This window comes from Kogia breviceps, chromosome 5 (assembly GCF_026419965.1).
Source record: "Kogia breviceps isolate mKogBre1 chromosome 5, mKogBre1 haplotype 1, whole genome shotgun sequence".
In the NCBI taxonomy this organism is placed as follows: domain Eukaryota; kingdom Metazoa; phylum Chordata; class Mammalia; order Artiodactyla; family Physeteridae; genus Kogia; species Kogia breviceps.
Window position 1 is genome coordinate 134291994 of NC_081314.1, and position 20984 is coordinate 134312977.

Below are 20984 nucleotides of genomic sequence, written 5' to 3' on the forward strand. Positions count from 1 at the left end.
CGACTGCCGGAAGCGTAGATGGGTTGAACGGGTTCTGGGCGAGCTGCCTCTCAAAGTTCCTGGTTGGGGAGTGGAGGGAGGTTTGGGGATGTTCTCTGAGCGTGACTTCTCCCTCTCCTGAGGTCTTCTTCTCTGTGTGGGAACCGACACTCATTCTACCAAGGATTTAGGGTTTCCCAGTATAGACCCAGCTGTACAATATTTAGGATGGAAGACCCAGTGGGATGGAGAGAGAGCTGACTCCAAAGTCCAGAGTCCAGATGTTGTCTAGAGCAGTTGTTCTCAAATACTGGTTCGCAGACCTGGTCTGGTTCTGATGACGTTTTCCTCTCTGATGTAAAACAAAAGAAATAAGGACAGCACGGTGAGGTTGTGTGTGTGTGTGTGTGTGTGTGTTTGTCTATAAAGCTAAATTTATCCATTATGATGGATACACGTGCATTCTAAGATTATATTTGTCTTATAATTTTGGTGTTAAAATGTTCTCTGTCATAAAGAGATGTTAAAGATACACGGTCGTTGTTTCTGGAATCTTCACTAGCTGAATAAAAATTTGGACAGTCTAAGGGCATGATTGCCAATGTTTTGGGGAAAATTTTACTGGCTCACGAAATACAAGTGCATCGGAAGCCATGATGCAGAAGGTGAAGGAGGACAGGGCAGCGTGAGAAGAGCCCTGGGTGGGCAGACACCCCTTAGTCGTACGAGACTCTTCCTTTCGTGGGGCCCTTGTCCTCAGCTCTGCTCTGAGAGTCTGGGACCAGAGGACCACCAGTTCCTTCCAGCTGTAGCATTATCCGAGAGCTCTGGCTGCACAATTACTAAATAACAGTGAGGATTTGGATTACAGACCCAATGGGCCTCCCTTATCTGATTCATGGAGAAGCACAGAGCAGACAATTTAAGGCAACCTGAAGCAGAGTAACCACCAAAGCAACCCAACAGCTGCTAAATAGACACTGAGACAAGCCCATCATAAAATGTACTATGGTATGTCATAATGGTTGGGATACCAATCAGAAAGTTCTATATTAAGTACCATTGACTTAGTCACGTTGTGTTTGCAAAACAAGCAGTGAACATCTGCTTATTTAAAAAAAAAAAAAATTCCTCTCTCATTCTTTCCTTTATCTTTCGTCCTTTAACAAATTCCTGAGGATACATTTTTTTCTTGGTCCATCAAGCCCACGGTGCCATTTTGGAAAGGAAGCCTATGAATTATTTTCTTAATGCATTAAAAAATGTGGTAAAATGATTTGCCAGTTTGGCATAGAACCTCAGTCCCTGCCTTGAATGTAATAGGCATTTAATAAATATTTGATTGATAAATAAATTTTGACAAAAAAGTACTTGCATTCTGATTTTTAATCACATTATAGACATATCTAGCAATTACTCTCCTTTTTTTAAAAAAAACAAATTTTCCAAGGGGGTGACTTGCATAGCTACTGTACAATTTACTTTGTGCTTCTGCAATTGTCAAAACAAACTTAACTGCTCTTAGGAACTCCGATCTGATATCACTGTCAAAATGTTTTACAACGATTTGGCCAAATGTTTGTGGAACAGCTGTGCTACTAGTCTGCCTAAGTCATTTTCCTTCTTTCTTTTTGGCCCAATCCTGTGATTCATGATTCTGCTTTTAGAATATTTGCCTATTTTTAAAACCAGTCAAAGAAGGCAGCCACTGTTTAAAAGTAAACACACCACACATCAACTTGGAGCAGCTTTGTAAGCAGCTTTGCAAGCACTGAAATTTCTGGCTGGCAGGGATGCCAGCTAAACCAGATGGCATCAAGCAGTGAAATACAGGACTGGCTTTCAAACTCAGTCATCTCCTTACATCTGTCTTTGGTTTCCTTTTTTTCCAATGCCATTTCCTGCTTGGATTAAATCAACTTTAACAAAACTCTTGCTTTTATTTTGTCTTTCTAAAATATTTATTATATGTTTATTTCTATGTCAATCAATTAGACTTTTTATTTTCCAACTTGAGGAATCTAATCTTAAGCCTTTAATTATCTGCAAAATTATCAGCTTGGTCCCATATATATGCCTTTACATGGTGTGACTATCAGTAATGACAGATTTTTATAATGGGCTTTATTAATTCTGGGTCATACCAGATATTTGCTATTTACTATAGTAATGCAAATGAATATCTGTTTTCCTTTTTTTTTTTTTTTTTATAATTAAGCAGGAAGGAGAGTGACTTCACAGGGAACAAGGCTTCCCAGGAAGTCTTGAGTTCCATTCCTGGCTGTCTTTTAGAATTCTAGAATGTACTATCTGCTCTGTACTTTGTAGAAGTGGTTTCTCCTTCTAAAAAGTGGCTGCTCATCTGTGACTATTAAGGTTGGGGTGCCAAAGTACAAGATGTTCCCATTTACCTGTACCAAGTTGTTCCAGCCATGAACTCAATGAGCAGAAATAATCATGATGTTTGGGTTATTGATATTTTATTGAAGTAAATTGAAATGCACCTTAGACCAAAGTCCATTTTATATACAAACTGTAGGTTTTATAATAAAGTCTCTCTCCAAAGGGTCAGTAGAAACAAATGATTATTTCTGTCTTTTTAAAAAAAAATTTGTTTTTTTGTGCAATTCTTTGAAATGATGGGGTGGATTGCAAAAGCCACAGTATTTGGCAGAAGTTGTCACCTCCGAGTAGAAGAAAACATTCCAAGGGCCAAGGGATTGACTCTCCTTGCTTCCTTATGAAATGGCACTCCAGCCTGCATCGAGAGTCTTGGGAAGATTTCCCTGTTTCTACTTGCTCTCTGCAGCTACATAGCGTCCGTGAACCTGGGGGCATCCATTGTCTGGCAGCTACAGGAACAAATGGATTCACAGTTGGTTCCCCATTGCCATTGTCTGAAGCCACTCAAGTGGGAGTATTATTACACTACTCTTGACTAAAGTATAGCAGAGGCCCTTAAGGTGTTTGGAAGAGGTGAATACTGTCCTTGTTTGAATGATATTTCTGGTGATTATCTTCAGTGCCTTCGAAGAAATGTAATCTCTTAGAAGCCAGGAGCTCCTCGTGTGCTGCGTTTTATTCTGGATAGTACTGTCAGTGAGTAGGGAGAGGATGCTTGCTTCTGTGTTGTGTATGGCCCATATTACTACTTCTGGTTCAAAGAGAACTTCAACAGTTTTTATAAATAAATTTGTTTATGGTAGTGAGAACATAAAAAGCATGGTCTTTCTTTCTTATAATTTAAAATAGATTTGGTATTGAAATTATTCGTGTAGCCTGTATTTCATCGTATTCTCATAGTCATACCTGTGATAGATGTTGTCAACAAGGATTGGAAATCTATGGCTAGTGAACCCACAGAGCCAGATACAGAGGTTCTGCTGACAAGAGGGCTGTCCTCTAGTACCAGAGCTAGGTCAGCAGTATGTTCTTTTTTTTTTTTTTTTAAACTTCCAAGGACAGTCTTTATTAGTGCTAAAATTACTTAGTTAAACCCCAACCTGAACCGCTATACTTCTATCTTTATCTGTAGAAAATAATGGAATAAACACCAATAGCTACTCACTGCTCTAGATGCCATAACTCTTTAAACTTCCTAGTGAGGGTCAAAATGCTCTACTTCAAGATCGTATTATTCTTGAGAAGCACTTTATTCTGACTGTATGCACAGCTTTTCTTCCTTTTCTTTTTTTTTTTTCATTGCAGCATTATTTATTATTACAAAAAATTGGAACTCAATATTCACCAATAGGAAAATGGACAAATACATTCAAATAATAAATGAATGAGTGAATACTGTATATCAGTTAAATGAACAAACTGCAACTAAGTTTATTTAGTTCAATCTCAAACACATGTTAATCAAAAAAAAAAAGAACAAATTTTAGGAGGCTATCTACAATGTGATTCAATTTATAGTTTAAAATCATCCATGCATAGTAATACTATATTACCTATATTGTTTGTGGGTGTATACATACATAATAAAAATATAAATACATATGCATGATAACCTCTAAAATCAGGATAGTGGTTACTTCTGCATATGAAGGGGTAGAAGGGGAATAGAGTTGTCTCCACTCACCTTATTTCTTAAGCTAGGTTCTTACCTTTTCTTACCATATGAATTCAATTGGCATGAATTCCATTAGAAATTCTGCAGTAGAAAAAGTCTCCTCCTTGCCAAGTAATTGAATGGTACAATTCTCATCATCTTTTTAGTCTAAGGAGGTCAGCCTTATGGCTATGGCAAGGGTAGCAGAAGTATGTTCTTGAAGAGATTTGGATAAACTTCTCTCAGGTTTCCTCTGATGCCTCTGTGAACCACCTCTTCTGATCCAGCAACACCTGGCCATTGCCAGTCAGCCCGATGAAGGCAGCTGAGGACAGAGTTGCGGGCTCTCCCGCATCAGGACAGTGTATGGGCCTTGGGTCGGGATCGCTGCCTGGTGCGTTGGGAAGAAACGCCCTGATCGGGTTACTGCTTGTCACCCACTGTAACCCAGAGGAAGCTCTGGGTCAGCTGCCTGTCAGTGGTGGTTTGTGGTAAGAGCGGAGGGCAAACCCATCAAAGCTTGCCACCCTTGGAGTCTTTCAGGGCAGAGCTGACACTTTTTTTTCACTAACACCTTCTTCTGTCCCAGTGAGGTTGTTCTGGTCACCTCATTATTACCTTGTTAAATAAAGCACTTTCCTGAATATCATATTTTTTTGGTTTTGGCTAACGTAGGAGTGTTGAAAGATAAGCAGTACTTCTTAATTGGAGAACTACTAGACTGAACATTTGAGGATTCTGATACTTGTTTGCAAAATTTTGCTCAAGCCAACTACACCTTCTGTGCTTCTGTTTGTACCAAAAAATGAGCAAAATTGCCTTCTGCGTTCTTTCTGTCCCTAACCGATGTATACTGACGGTGCAAGTCCGAAGACGGTAACAGGCAAGGAAACTCTCCTGAGAGAGAGGGCTCTAATAGTGAAGAATCATTTTATTTTCATGTTTTAGATGATACACCTCCTGAAGACGCCATTCCTCTGGTCTTTCCAGAACTAGACCAGCAGCTACAGGTAAGGATTCTTCTGCAGTCTTTCTCCTTTCCTCCTTAGTTTCACAAAATACAGTGAGTGGAAAAGTGGCCTGATTGAGAAAGACTGACCTGGAGACAGAGTGGGTGACATTTCACGTCATCAAGGTTTGCATTTCTAGGGTTGCAAGGTCATGAAGCCCTCAGGTAATGCCCCTGTCTGTTTATGTGGCTATAGCACGAGAACAGCAAGAACTCAGGGGACTTCCCTGGTGGCACAGTGGTTAAGAATCTGCCTGCCAATGCAGGGGATACGGGTTCAAGCCCTGGTCTGGGAAGATCCCACATGCCGCGGAGCAGCCAAGCCCGTGCGCCACAACTACTGAGCCTGTGCTCTAGAGCCCACGAGCCACAACTACTGAGCCCACGTGCCACAACTACTGAAGCCTGCATGCCTAGAGCCCATGCTCCGCAACAAGAGAAGCCACCGCAATGAGAAGCCTGCACACCACAACGAAGAGTAGCCCCCGCTCGCCACAACTAGAGAGAAAAGCCCTCGTGCAGTAACGAAGACCTAATGCAGCCAAACTTAATTAATTAATTAATTAATTTAAAAAAGAACTTAGGGTGTAACTCCTACTTTTAAGGAGTTTTGGAGCCTGGGGACAGGGCTGGTCCCTGCTCTCCTTGGCTGTGGATGTTTCTGGGCTATTGCAGTTTTGGCCCATTTTGGATTAGTGATTTAGTGATAAACCACAAGGGACACTTGTCATGTGTGGCGAGACTTCAGAATAATCTTCCTTTCTCTAATCCATGCTCACCCTCTCCCCAGTTCTCTGACAATTTGTAATAGAATGTAATTATTTTAAGTTAAGCTTCTGAATATTGTCTGGTTTGACCTATGAGAAAAATATTTTGTGTGTGTGGTCAATGGATGACCTATCAAAGATATCTCATTTTAAAACACAGAATTATTTGAAAGAAGCTAATTTATGACACTTTAGTTTTCTTTAGGTGGTATATGGTGATTCCAGAAAGATGGCTTTAGGAAGAGGCTCTGCCTAAAATACCTGGATACTGGCCTTGGGTCAAATGTTCACCTGAGTACTTCACCTTGCTGTCACATTTAGACCAGTCTAATAGGGTTCTCGAATCCTGTGCACAGATATTTGCTTAGCCACCACTTTTTTCTCTAAATACTGATTCTGAAAGCCTTTGGGAGGGGTCTGCCACCTCCAGTTCCCAACTGATATTTCCTCTTGTCTTACACTTGGTAGCATTTCCCATTTGTGGGTGCGTTTGGTGTCCTGAAGTCATTTGAGTTTGGGACCCCTGGACCAGAGCAGCCCTTGACAGAGGTGAGAAGAACCAAGAATGAGCCCTTATGCAACGCAAGATAGAATCCTTTTTTTTTGGCTCCAGTCCTTGTCTCTGTGCCCAGTGCACTGAATTAAAACCTGGAAGCAACTAGGTTGGGTCTGAAGAGCTGGTGCTCCACTGCTGGGATGGTCCCCTGAAAAATCTATCCAACACAACTCAGGTGTGACCAGACCTCTTGGAGGAGCTCCTATCTCATCTCTGTGCAGTCCTGGGCATCGTCACAGCCCTCCGACAGAAAGCCTGCCAACAGAGCAATATCAGGAATGTAGAGATTACTGCAGACTGTTCAGCAGGTTACACTAAGGACCTTGCAGCTATCAAAAGACAGCTCTGTTCTCCTCTAAAATTTCCTCTGCAGCTATCGGCCATCGTATCCCCTTCCTCTCCCATCCCCCATGCAGGGTCTTCAACCCGGGTCTCTGGTTCCTGCTGTCTAACCATATCCCCCAATCTCTCTTCTTCTCACCATGGAGGACGACTCAGCCGTTCCTCTGCTTTTCTGTCTGGCGTGCTTACATGACGTACAACCTTCCTTGCTTGGGTTCTGTCCTCACTGATGGGCTGTGTGTGTGCTGCTCATGGTGTACTTGGGATTGCAAAATAATAACTATATTTTTTTCCCAGTCACAGTTTTTCTCCTTTATTTCACTGTCACCACAAAGCTATTTTATTATCTTAGGGGTCAGCAGAAAATAAGGAGTTAATGCATTTTGAAAATAAAAGAGGGAAAGCATGTTTAGATTAATATTCCCCCACCACTATTATGGATCATTAATTCTACTTTCTTGTGCTGACAGTTTTTTTCCTTTGGGAACACGAATGGTCTTCCCTGGCTCGTGGATCATTCTTTCCAGGATTCATAGCACCCCTGGCAATTATCCAGATAATTTTTCTGTTAAAGCATCGCAAGATCCCTTTGAATTTTATAGCTTTAATTCCATTTGACATACATTAGAAATTAAGTCTACTTAATTATTTTAATCTAATGAGACTATTTCATCTTCATTGATCCTTAATGAATTAGTCAGTTGAGAAGCTGATTGCAGACTCGGGGGTTATGATACCCCCAACTCCCCCACCCTAAAATATGGTATTGCTTTGCCTCTTCGTGAACAGAGAGGACATTCCCAGCACTACCACTAAAAGCATTTAAGTAAGGGCTTGTTTTTTGGTTGAACGATATGATTGAGTTTGTTATAAACATTTACCAGTGGTCAAGCCATTTGGTTAGGTTTGCCTCTGTCTAAGGCTGTTGTCAAGTTACCTTTATTCTACACTCCAGGGTGTGAGTAACTAAAATATAAGGTGGAAGGGATTGAGAGGGGAAAGATAACACAGAAAGCTACATCTAAAAGCAGACTCTTGTTTCCATGCTTAGCATAAGCATATAAATTTAAGACATTCTGCAGCAGGAAGTCTCCGTTGAAAGCAATGAAAATGCTTTATGTATGAAAGGAACAATCCATTCCACGGAGCAGGCTGTCTTTACAATCAGTCCGGTGTGCTTTTATCACATAATAATGGCTCTTGGGATTTAACCAACCATCATAATCCTCTACAGAAAAATCAAAGTTAGGTTACAAAGGCATATGAGGTGCCTTGTGCTTGTCACTATTTGCTTGAGGATGAACTGACTCCTACTATCTCTGCTAGAGCCTTATAAATGCGCCCAGTGAAAAATAATTGACGCCAGCTGACTATTGCCAGCCTTACTCTCTGAATACCCTCAGATTTAAATCCTACCCATGCATATTGAGTACCGCTAGGCAACGGGGGTTTCCCCACAAATGACCTCATTTGATCCCTGCAACAATTGTGTAAGCTAACTATTATGTCTCCACTTTAGGGATGAGAAATATGAGGTCAAATTTTGGTCTACATAAGTTTGCTAATTCAGACTAGATCTCTGATTCCGAATCTAGGTAGCCTTCATTTCTTTACAGCTTTGGTGGAACCTGTGGCCTGCTTAGATTATGTTGATAGGTGGAGAGTTTTTAGTTTCTGGCTTGCGAAGTTGCCATAATGTGGTTATAGAACAACCTAGTAAAAGCTATTCTGGCTTCCTGATATCCATTACATGTTCTTTCATAGTTTATAAAATGCAGCTATAAAGTATCTGTTTGGTAGATACTCTATCACCAATTTGACCCCCCAAGATTTTTCGGTTGCTTTGCCAAGAATGTGGACATGTTTAAGCATGTAATTCGTGGGGCTTCTATTTTCACAGAAGCCAAAAAAAGCCTTGGGCAAGAATAGCAGTGACAAACATTTTCTCGATGTCTCTATTAATGCAGAATGTTGGGCAAGAGACCTTGGGGTAAGGTAGGTGTTAAAATGAACATCTCTTTATAGGCCTCAGCCCAGGGGCAGGTGGTAGGTTGGTTCTATTTTGTGCGGATTCCTTTCCCGGAATTTGGTTTCTAAATTCTTCATGTCCATTAGGGGCAATGTTTGGGTAGAGCTAGTTTAGACCATACGGTCAAAAGAAAGGAGGTTCAATTCTTTGTCCATTTGTAAGAATGAATGAAAAGTCACTGCTTTTCTTCAGGCCTCAGTTTCCTTCTCTTTGAAGAAGAGGTAATGATTGACCTCCCTCCCTTTTCTGAAGGATGGTACAATCCTTTAATAGTCCCAAGGTCTGGGTCAGAACCAAATTTGTCTTAAAATTTAACCGCATAGTTATGTTTTGGAGATTGTGGTTTGACCTATCGATGATCCAAAGCTAAGCTTTGTGGACTTTGTTGCCCCGGAAAGAAGAATATGTTTTATTTGTAATCGGGTGGAGGACAGGCTGATGACTAGATGGTAATAAACTTGGTAATGGGAGTGACAGTGCCTGGGGCATAGGCACTGGCATTAGGCTGGCATGAATTGGGACCTCAGCTCCACACCTACTAGTGTTGTGATTTGGGGCATGTTATTTACTTTCTGTAAACCTCACTTTTCTGACCTGCAGAATGGACATAATATCTCACATCGCTGTGTGGATTAAATGTGATAATGAACAGATAGAGCACGGTGCTTGGCAAAATAATTGCTCAATTAATGTTAATTTCCTTCCCTAGTGACATTGTTTATTGAATGAAATATTTAAGCACTAGTATCTTCATACGTGTAAAATGAAACGAGAGAAGCATCTCTTTGGATTTTGGAGTTAGGAACAGAGATGCTGATGTCCTCTTCTTTAAGCTAAGGCACTTGGAAAACAACATGACTATTTTTTCAAACCAAATTGAGCAATAGCTTCAATCCCTCCTAAAGTCCTCCCGTCTAATATGAGGAGACGGTAACAGGTGTCTCCGTGGTACACATGGAACTTGCTTTTTTCTCAGACAGAGTTTGGTAAGTCCAGAAACTGATGTCACCTCCACAAATAAACAATTTCGTAGCTTTGGTTGTGTACTATAGTATCTTATTGTCCGAGCAGTCACTCCAGAAACTTCTTTTAGGTCTTGCATCTGGGGAACAAAAATGGTAGAAAACGGAGGAGTCTTAGCAGTCTAAGATTCTACTGCACTAGTCTTGCAACATCCAGAGAAAACACTGAAAAAAATGCCTGCCATTTTGTCTCTCACGCACACATGGAAAAGTATCTTACAGTCGGTTTTTTGGCTGCTGGGACCACACAGAAAACATATATAGATATCTTGGAGCTTAATTTGATCCCTTTAATTAATTAATTAATTTATTTTTTGAGAAGGCCAGTTCATTATGATATGCATTGTTAGAAGCGTTTGGGACACTTGAGTTCTCGCTTCCTTTAATATTGCCTACATCGATAGAAATGACTTAAATATCCTTCATTCCAATATTATATCATGTATAAGATGTGTAATATAATTATTACTAGTGCTGACTTGGACCAAAATGTAGATACTATAGAAATGTCAATTCTTAAAATGTTTACAATTCTTGATAACAGAGTTTTCAAATATTGCAATTAGTCCTGTCTGTGTTTTTCCATCTCGTTTTAACGAATGATGCTTGTTAATTTGGGGACATTAAAATGCAAAATAAATTTAAGCCAGACACCCCCATTCTGCCCCCCAAATAAAGATAACACTGAGAATCAAGGAATAAATACAAATACAGTCTGCTCAGCAACTGTAGAATATTTAGCTTCCTAAATATATCTTCTGTGTGGGAAGCTGGGAGAGGAAAATTAAATTCTTACATTTTTGAAGTGGATGGGGCCAGTAGTATTTGAAGAAGCCAAGTAGAAAACGGAAACGCTTAAGCTGGCTTTGCCTCTTGCGGAGAGATGCTTGGCTGGGTCTTTTCCCACGGGGCTCCTTCCAGAGGGCAGAGTCCATTTCGGGAGGAGCTTGCTATAATCCGATGGATGGGATGGTGTGGCTCCAGACAGCATTCTTGGAACAGGAGCCTGTGGTTTCTCTCTTACTTCATCTTGTTAAATTGGTCCAGATGACTGGGGTGGATACCAGAGATAGTAGCAGCTCTCTCACACTGCCATGTAATTTAAAGCCCTTGCAAGCTCCATCCTCAGGCAGTAGAGGATGAGGGGGGATAGAGGAAAGGGGGTGTAGAGGAAGTGCCTCCTCCTGGGCTCTGACCTCATCCAAACCCCAATCTGTGTCTTGGGAAAATGTGTTTCAAAGTTGGCTTGAGACACTGTTAAGGGAAGGTCTTAATTTAACCTTCTTAGAACTGGCTAGGTTGTGAGTAGACCAGATACCATGGTATCAAGTGGACCGGAAAAGTTGTTTCTGTGACCCTACAGAGTTTGTCCCCTAGTGCCTGAAGAATACTTTTACCTTTTCATTTTCACATGAAATATCTCTGGCTTCCTTTTCTTTGAAATTCAATATTTCATTCTTTAAGCAAGAGCGTGTGATAAATGCATCCAAACCATGGGAGGATGTAGGCTAATTGTGGAGAAACTAACAAGGAATCTTTCTCTTCCTGAAGAGAAAAGAAATTCACTCTCAACACGGAGTTTATTTATTGCTTGTCCAGCACAGGATTATAAGTATGAAAATCTCTTGGATGAAATAGTCAAAATCAAGCAATGAGAACTGAAATAAAAAGTTGTATAGATAAACAGGATTTACTGTATAGCATAGGGAAATATATTCAATATCTTGTAATAACCTATAATGGAAAAGAATCTAAAAAAGAATATGTATACGACCAAACCACTTTGCTGTACATATCTGAAACTAATAAAATATTATAAATCAACTATACTTAAACATTTTTTTTAAAAGGTGTTAATTTTTATTCCAAGATGTTAATAGTTGTTTTCATCTGGGTTATCACAGGCATCCTTTTATGTAATTTTTTTTAATGTGAACACATGTTAAATAGTATCTTAAATCCATGTACAGTTGATTAATTCATGGGTGCCAGTGTTTTAAATGTCACATGATGTAAGCCTACTAGTAGCTCCATTTTTAAATTGGAAACCTGATTCTTATGCTTGAATTTTAGGAATCTATTTCCTCGGGTAAACACTTTATTCAGTGAACCCTGTTGGTCATATATTTTCTCCTGTTTTCAGGGCTTATAAGAAGGTAAGAGAGAGTCACCCTCAGTGAGGACCTTATGATACAACACACATACACACAAACCCACATTATATCATGAAACAATGAGAGTGTGCTATGTCATGCAGGAAAATACATTTTACTCTGTAGTCCTACTTTCTGTATCAGGTAAATTCCTGTTGGGATGAGAACAATATGTGTTTACAAAATTCTTTGATGAATTTCCTGAACTGGAGTCAACATCCAATGATGTCAAATGGCTTTCTAAGAACAGTGGGTCCCGCTGACCAGAGGGCACTTTGATTTGTCCAGCAACGTTTGGGTTTAGTGGTACATGGCTTCGAATTATAAAGGGGTGAGAAATTTTAAGTTTCCTGGGGAGAAATTTGGGAAGGAGAGAAAGGTAGGGTGTGAATGAAGTGAGACTCAGATAGGGAATCCCGGTAGCAATGCTTAGAAGATGGGCTGGGGGCAGCAGAAGGGTCTAATGATACTTTTTTTTGCATTAATCTTTTTTTTTTATTGTGGTAAAAACACATAACACAAATGTTATCTTCTTAATTTTAAGTGTACAGTGCAGTAGTGGTAAGTATATTCGTATTTTTTAAAATTCGTATTGTTGTGCAACCAATCTCCAGGACTTTTTCATCTTGCAAAACTGAAACTCTCTAGCCATTAAATAATAATTCCTCATTTACTCCCCTCCCCTCCACCCCCAGCCCCTGGCAACTAATGAGATAATTTTACAGTGTTGTGGTGTGTTGTGCCATATAACTTCCCTTCTTGCTTAAAAAATAATTAATTTTGGGCTTCCCTGGTGGCGCAGTGGTTGGGAGTCCGCCTGCCGATGCAGGGGACTCGGGTTCGTGCCCCGGTCCGGGAAGATCCCACGTGCCGCGGAGCGGCTGGGCCCGTGAGCCATGGCTGCTGAGCCTGTGCGTCTGGAGCCTGTGCTCCGCAACGGGAGAGACCACAACAGTGAGAGGCCCGCGTACCGCAAAAACAAACAAACAAACAAAAAAATTAATTTTGTTCTTTAGTGCTTTCATACAAATTGGAAGAACGTGCAGTGCTGCTGAGTTACGTGTCAGGCTGGGTATAGACAGAGCTTTTAGGAGCCGGAAACTGAAGTGACACCTGGCATCTTTTTACTTCCTGAAACACTGAACACTAAGTATTTTTGGCTTTTTAAAAAATTAGCACTACTTCTTAATTGTGGGCGATCTTGAAAATATTGTGACATATATAGCATGATTTCCTGCTGAGAACATATGTGGATACTGAATATATCCTGAAATACTCCATATCTTAATGTCCCCTTAGCATGATCATGTTACCTGTACATAAAAACATCTTCAAATTTCCCACAATTAAATAGTGCCAATAAAAAAAGAAGTCAGGAAAACATTTCCCCCTTAGTAAAAAGCATTGCGGGTTGGCAAGCCAAGGGGGAAAAGAGGACTCTTCTCTGCTTAAGAAAATTATTATCTGTAATTTTCAGTTTTTCTTTTAAATTTTAGCAGCAAAGGGCATTTCTCCCTTTCCACGGCTGCTCTCATCTGTATCCTCTTAGGCATGCAAACACAGACTCCTAAAATCTTCTGGCTGTCACATAGGTAACTATGCTGAATTTGTGGTTCAGGTACCTCCATGTGGCAAGTTATGGGCTGAACTGAGTGTAGTATATGAGTGTTCATAAGGACGGGAAATAGGATGCGTTGAGTCTTGGGGCTTACCAGTATGCAAATCCTTTAACAGGGCACAGATGGTTTAATAGTAGCTTGGTGAGGGTGCCCAGAGTAAATTGCTTTCATTCCCCTTACTGTTATACCTGGTCATTTGCCAGTGTAACAGGTGAAAATTGATGACGGGGTGGTGATTTCTAGGATTGGAGGAGCCAGGAGTTCCGAATGCCTTTGGCAATGGCTTTATCTCCTGGGGTGAGTTGTACTGTAATACTCCCGGGCACTACTTTTTAAGTTATTTCACTATAGAAAGAGATAATGGCTCCAACAGGCTGAGTTTATGCTGTGAATGTGTTCATGGGGCAGTAGGGAAAGATGCTACGTAATATAATTATTAGATGAATTTCCATGGATTAGAACACAACAGATGTTCCACATAAAGGTTAATTTCATCCAAGTCTATTTCATATTTTATTTCCTTTAGAAGATCTCTATTCAGAGGCTTCATGATAAATAGGAAGGGTCATCTTATTTATCAATCAGATTGAATGGAATTTTGTAGAACTTTCTAGAATTTCTTTTGCATCCTGGGTGAGGTCACTAACTATGACACCCAAAGAAATCTGTGTCCTTGAAGAATATATAGTGAGAGGAGCAAGTAGTAAGAAATTCATTAGTTCTCATTTACTAATATAAAATTAGTGAGACTATGACCTAGTCAGACACATAGTTTACATATAAAGACTATTGTGAAGAGAGGATTAGACAGAAGAGCCTATTTAACAATTAAGTCATATTTCTCAGATATTATATAACATTTTTCTATAAATAATTGAAAAAGGTGATTAAAAAACTCTTTAAAAGACTATTAGCTAGTATTTCTCCAAGTAATGCTTTTAATAATGTACCACTATAAAGCAGAAACTAACACACCATTGTAAAGCAATCATATTCCAAAAAAGATGTTTAAAAAAATAAAATAAAATAATGCGCCACTAATTAGAACTAAGGATTACAAACTCAGGGAAAGCTAGTTCTTTAAAAATAATTTCTGGAAAGAAGATTTTCAACATGTTTCGGTTAGAAAGCCTTGCTTGCTGGCCTTTGTTTCCCTCATGGATGGGAGAGACGCAAAGACAGGAAGCCTTGTTCTCTTTGGCCACACACTTTATAAGCATCGTTTTATGTGGGGTTTTGTCTTTCATATGCTTTGTTAATTCTTGCAAGCATTATTTCCAGGCCAGCATCATTTTTTCAATTTGGATTCCTTTCTTTTTTCTTTTTTTAAAAGTAATTTTTATTGGCGTATAGTTGATTTACAATGTTGTGTTAGTTTCAGGTGTGCAGCAAAGTGAATCAGTTATACATATACAAATATGTATTTGTATATCTTTTTTAGATTCTTTTCCCACATAGGTCATTACAGAGTATTGAATAGAGTTCCCCATGCTATACAGTAGGTCCTTATTAGTTATCTATTTTATATCTAGTAGTGTGTATATCTCAATCCCAATCTCCCAACTTACCCACCCCCCCATTCTCCCCTCGTAACCATAAGTTTGTTTTCTATATCTGTGACTATTTTTGTTTTATAAATAAGTTCATTGGATTCCTTTCTTGTAGGGCTCCTCCACTTTACAAGATGTGATAGAGCTACAGGAACAGAAAACAAGGGAGGATTGAAACAGACAACTGAACTATTTCCCCATTACTAATTCTCTAAAGCAGAGTTTAAGATTTCTGGGGAGAAGTACAGAATTATTAGGGGACTTATTTTTCCTCCAGCGCATGGCAGGTCACTGATCTGTAATGGGTCTCATGGCTCTGGCTTGGGCCTGAGGATGCCCTGGAATAACACTGGAAGATGTATGTGGGGAGGATACAAAGAGACCACTTCTCTATTTGTAGTCAGGTAGAATGAGCTGAACCCTGTCCAATGTGGCTTGACAGTGCTATTCTCATGCAAAAACTCTCCTTCTAAAGAACATCAGTAGAGCACGATGGTTGGTAATTTATTCTGCTACAAGGAAATGGACTGATTTCTTCTTCTTGTTGTTTGTGAAGCCTCTGCCGCCTTGTCATGACTCCATGGAATCCATGCAGGTGTTCAAACAGCACTGCCAGATAGCAGAAGAATACCGTGAGGTTAAAAAGGAAATCGCCCTGCTTGAGGAGAGAAAGTAAGTACTGTCCCGCTGAGCACACCCTCAGCCTGAATACTGACTGCTGGTCATGGACCAGGGCTCCTGGACTGGGAGCAGCAGGGGAGGAAAAGGCGGAGCACGGGGGCAAGAGGGAGGGAGACACACAGGGAGGAGAGCTGACGTTCTGTGGTTCAGAGGTTACATGCATGTCACGTTTGATTCTAGAAATGATCCAAATGGAACTGCGCTAGATGAAATGCTTTACAGAGTAGTGAGAGGAACCACGGGAGTGCTTCCCACTCAAATTTAATTTTTTCATAAGCATTCTTTAGTTCAGGAAATTAAAGATGCCAAAATACCACCTAGAGCCACATTATGTTCCATGTGAATGTGCCCAAAGGCCCCAGAGCACTTCGTCTTGGGGTGAATTTTAATTAATGCTTGAATGGTGGATACCCACCTCAAGTAAAGAAGTCACTGTGATGGCTCTTTGGAATAATGTAAATGGATTAGTTGCCTAACGATAGTCCAGTAAGTTTTTATCTTGATAGCTTCTATTACCATTACAGTTCTGCTATAGGGAATTAGGCAGTTCAATTAATTAAAGCACTATCACATTACTTACTCATAACTTTATGCTTCAGAATTCTCCTCCTTTTGATTGCACTAAATTCTGCTAATGTCTATCCAGTGATCCTCATTGTTTCATACTTTCAAAGCATCATAGCACTGGTTGGTTTGTACTTACACATTTATTAGGGAGATCTTTTGATGAATATTTGCATCTCCTGCTGAGTGGTCAGTGTCATAAAAGGGAGGGTAATCAGGTGTCTCTCACCATCATATTCCTGAAGCCTAGCACAGTGCATGGCATGTAGAGACTGAATAAATTTTTGTTGAATGAGTGACACATAATCCAAGCATACTGTGAGCCTGTAAGTTTCTGCTTCCTCCCTTCTTCTTACTGGAGTGATACATGGTATCACTCCATATTTATATCAATATTTATGCTTTGTGTTTATGTACAACTTAATTTTTAAATGAATATAAATGAAATATATTTTGTTTTGAGAGATTTGTGAAATTCGTGGGACCCTTTGGAGACTCCCCAGAATAGTGGCTGCACAGTATAATATGGTAGAGAGAAGCATGGGTTTTAGGGTCAGACTTCTACATTCACCGTAAGACCACAGTTAGCATGTTATTTTCTTACTTCCTTGCTTCAAACATAAAGTCTCACCTGGACTTTTGGTTATAGGGCACTGAAGGATGCCTATGAGGAGATCAGAAATACAACTTTTCCTTTGTATGGCTGAGACTTTCTTTTTGGCCTAAGAGTTTTCATAAATTGGTCGGAATGCTTAGACTGTCCATTTACACACAATATGAGCCCTAAAACCAGTTTCATAAAGGAACAGAGGAAGCTTACTAATGATGTGACCAGTGATTAAGTTAAAGGAGGACTTGTATAATCAGTAGCCTGTAAAGGTATCTTCTAGTGGGTGTACGTGTGTGTGTGTGTGTGAGAACTGTGGCGGTGTGACAGGAAAAAAAGCCCCAGGTGATTATGTGTTTATTTGTAAACACTTTAGACTGGAAGTACAGTGTTATTTAAATTAACCCCATGTGTAGCTTTTTTGGGTGGGGGCAATGCAAGACTCACCCACTAAATTATATATTTCGTAAGTGTATATTTTTGTATATTGCATTAAAAAATACAATAGGATAACAATATGAGAGTGACTCATCTGCTCTTTCATTAAAACATATTCCTGCTGTTTCTGCAAAATGAGTCTTACTTCCTCCCTAAACCTCTTTGAACTTTGGAGTTTTCTTGAAACCATGATGTTGTTTTTTTTTTTTTTTTCTTTTCTTCCTAATAATTGACTAGATGTGAGACAAAGACCGAATTCTTTGATTTTTTTTTTTTCCTCTCTTTTTTACAAAGTCTCTCAAGTTCCTTTTCTTCACCCCCACTTCTGCCATTTGGGATCAGGACTTGTTACTTCAAATCTTGATCAATGTAATATTATAACTGCTTTCCCTGCCTATGGTTTCCTATTGCTAGAGAAGGGCACCCAGTGCTTGGCCTGCATTGAAAGATCTACCTCGGGCCTTAGTACCTCTGCAGAATGTTCTAGCTCATCCTTCGTCTTCAGCTACGTTATTCACTTTTCCCACCTCGGTGCCCTTGCTCACTCCAGGCTCTCAGTATAGAGTCTCCCTCCTTCCTCTTCACCTGTCCAAATGCTAGCCTTGAAAAGAGCTTAGCCTGTATCCCTAGCCCAACCATCCCACAGTGATCACTGCTTTTCCTGGGTGAAGGAAAAGTCACTGGAATGATTCTTCGGGCACTTTTTGTGGGCTAGTGTTATCAATAGTTATCCACTGAAGTTTCTGTCCTTTCCGACTATGTATAGTTCCCTGCAGACCTGGATACCCTTTTAACATCTCTTTGGATCCTGATCACTGAAGAGGGAGCTGCACGTAGGGTAAAATATGAATAGGGGTGATTTACAGTAGCTGATGATAGGAAACTGTTATGTCCTCCATGTATGTATTTTTTAAATTTGTAATTTGTATGGTCTGTATTTAAAATATGGAGTCAATATCAGCAATAAAGAATTGCTAAGATACATTGTTAAAATTCAAAGTAGGGTTATATTTTATATCTATAAATAAATGAACTTGGTCCTCCAAGGGTTAAAGGTGATCCATGTTTTCATTAACTTTACTGAAGCAGAAATTCATTTCACAACAGGTATTTTCCTGAAGAGTCTTTGTGTTCAAGCAAGATAAATTGGGCCAAATGGATGTGACCCAAGTAAAGTCACTCTCCGCTTTTTTGATGATTTGGATGAGAATTTCTTCCCCATCATTTAATAAAGTGGGGCTGATTATGTTGCTTCCAGAGATTGGCTAGCATACGCTGGACACACAGAGAGTCACTAAATCAGGTGTTTTAAAAGAGAGTTTTTGAATATTGGAGCCGTGTGGGCACAGGTTAAGCTGAACTTCTCTCTCATCTCCAGAGGGGGTCTCCCTGGACCTAGTTTGGGAGACCTCGCAGAGGGGAGACAAGAGTTGATTATAACTATTGTTTTAAATCATGTCTGTTGGGTGGATAAAGAGAATCAAACATTTTCAGGGATTACAAATTCAGCATGGGATGAATTTAATTTCAAGAATAGCTTCTGGCTTATTGACCAGTGATATACAAAAAGCTTGTTCTTACTTTCATTGGAAATTTTCTCTTCTCAATTGAAAAAAATGACAATTTTATTGAAAGCTTTAAAAATTTACCAAGAATTCTGACATCTTTACAGAACTCCTACTATCATTTTTGCCTATTTTTTCTAGGCCTTTTGGATGTGAATAGGTATTTTTATATAATTACTTATATGGTAACATAAAATGTATACATACTTTCTTCAATAAATATTATAAGCATTTTTATAGAACACATATAGATTTTGTGTGTGTAATGGAAACTCATGGAAGTGAGATACAGATATTTTATGGCATTTGATATTTATCACTGAATTGTTTGGCAGTATTAAAAATATATGGTTTATATATATGGTTAAACTATAATTAGTTCTACAAATAGATTTACAATTAGTAAAACTTGCTTTGCGTTTTATCTTGTTCAGAGGAGAGACCACTCTTCTGCTCTATATATGAAAAATTGTGCGAGGTGCTCTGGTGTTTAAAAGATTCACTTAGGGCTTCCCTGGTGGCGCAGTGGTTGAGAGTCCGCCTGCCGAGGCAGGGGACACGGGTTCGTGCCCCGGTCCGGGAAGATCCCACGTGCCGCGGAGCGGCTGGGCCCGTGAGCCATGGCCGCTGAGCCTGCTGCGTCCGGAGCCTGTGCTCCGCAACGGGAGAGGCCACAACAGTGAGAGGCCCGCGCACCGCAAAAAAAATAAAAAATAAAAGATTGACTTAGACTGTCAGAAAAAGATAAAATCTTAGCAAAGTCAGGTTGAAAAATGTTATATAACTTAAAAGAAAGAATTCAGTGGTTTTCAGTAGACTCACAGAGCTGTGAAACCACCATCACGATTTTAGAACATTTTCATCGCCCCAGAAACAAACCTTGTACCCCTGAGTGGTCACTCCCCATTCCCTCCCGCCCGCCACTGGCAACCACTAGTCTACTTTCTGTCTCTGTGTATTTGCCTATTCTGGATATTTGAGATAAATGGAATCATGCAGTATGTGGTCTTTTGTGACTGGCTTCTTTCTTTAAGCATAATATTTTCCAGGTTCGTCCTTACTGTGGCATGCGTCAGTGCAGGCAGACCTCAGAGGTACTGCAGGTTCGGTTCCAGACCACTACAATAAAGCGAGTATTACAACAGAGAGTCACACAAATTTTTTGGTTTCCCAGTGAATTCAAAAGTTATGTTTACACTATACTGTAATCTATTAAGTGTGCAATCGCATTATGTCTAAAAAAAAACCATACATACTTTAATTAAAAAACACTTTATTGCTAAAAAATGCTAATCATCACTTGAGCCTTCAGCGAATCGTGGTCTTTTTCCAATAATGACATCAAAGATCACTGATCACAGGTCACCATTACAAATATGATAATAATGAAGAAGTTTGAAATATTGCAAGAATTACCAAAATGTGACACAGAGACATGAAATGAGCAAATGCTGTTGGAAAAATGGTGCCAATAGACTTGCTCAATGCAGGGTTGCCAAAGACCTTCAATTTGTAAAAAAAACACAATATCTGCGCAACACAATAAAGCGAAGTGCACTAAAATGAGGTATGACTGTACTTCATTCTGTTTTATTGTCAAATAATGTTCCGTTATATGGTTATACCACATTTTATTTAACCATTTGTCAGTTGATGGACATTTGGGTTGTCTGTACTTTTGGCTATTATGAATAATGCTGCTACAAACATTTATGTATAAGTGTTTGTGTGGATGTATCTTTTCAATTCACTTGGGTGTGTACCTAAGAGTAGAATTACTGGCTCATATGATAACCCAATGTGTAACCTTCTGAGGAGCTGCCAGACTGTTCCTAAAGTGGCTGCACCGTTTTATATCCCCATCAGAAATGTATGAAGTTTCCAATTTCTCCACATTTTGCCAACGCCTATTATGTCTTTTTGATTATAGCTATGCTAGTGGGCGTAAAATGATGTTTCTTTGTGGTTTTCATTTACACTTCCCTGATAGCTAAAAATGTTGAACATCTTTTCATGTGCTTTTTGGCATTTCTGTGACTTCTTAAG

The 20984-nt window shown here is 39.6% G+C and overlaps 1 protein-coding gene across 4 annotated transcripts in view; it reads left to right on the forward strand.

Annotated features, from left to right (window-relative positions):
• The window catches only part of MAP3K7CL (MAP3K7 C-terminal like), a 40867-nt gene that overhangs the window by 10755 nt on the left and 9128 nt on the right, over positions 1–20984 (forward strand). For 3 of the 4 annotated variants that reach the window (XM_059065445.2, XM_059065443.2, XM_059065446.2), the window contains 2 exons: positions 4985–5046; positions 15640–15755. In XM_059065445.2, coding sequence (XP_058921428.1) covers positions 4985–5046; positions 15640–15755 — 178 coding nt within the window. The remainder of the gene's footprint in view (positions 1–4984; positions 5047–15639; positions 15756–20984) is intronic. The other variant, XM_067035370.1, reaches the window with a different exon arrangement.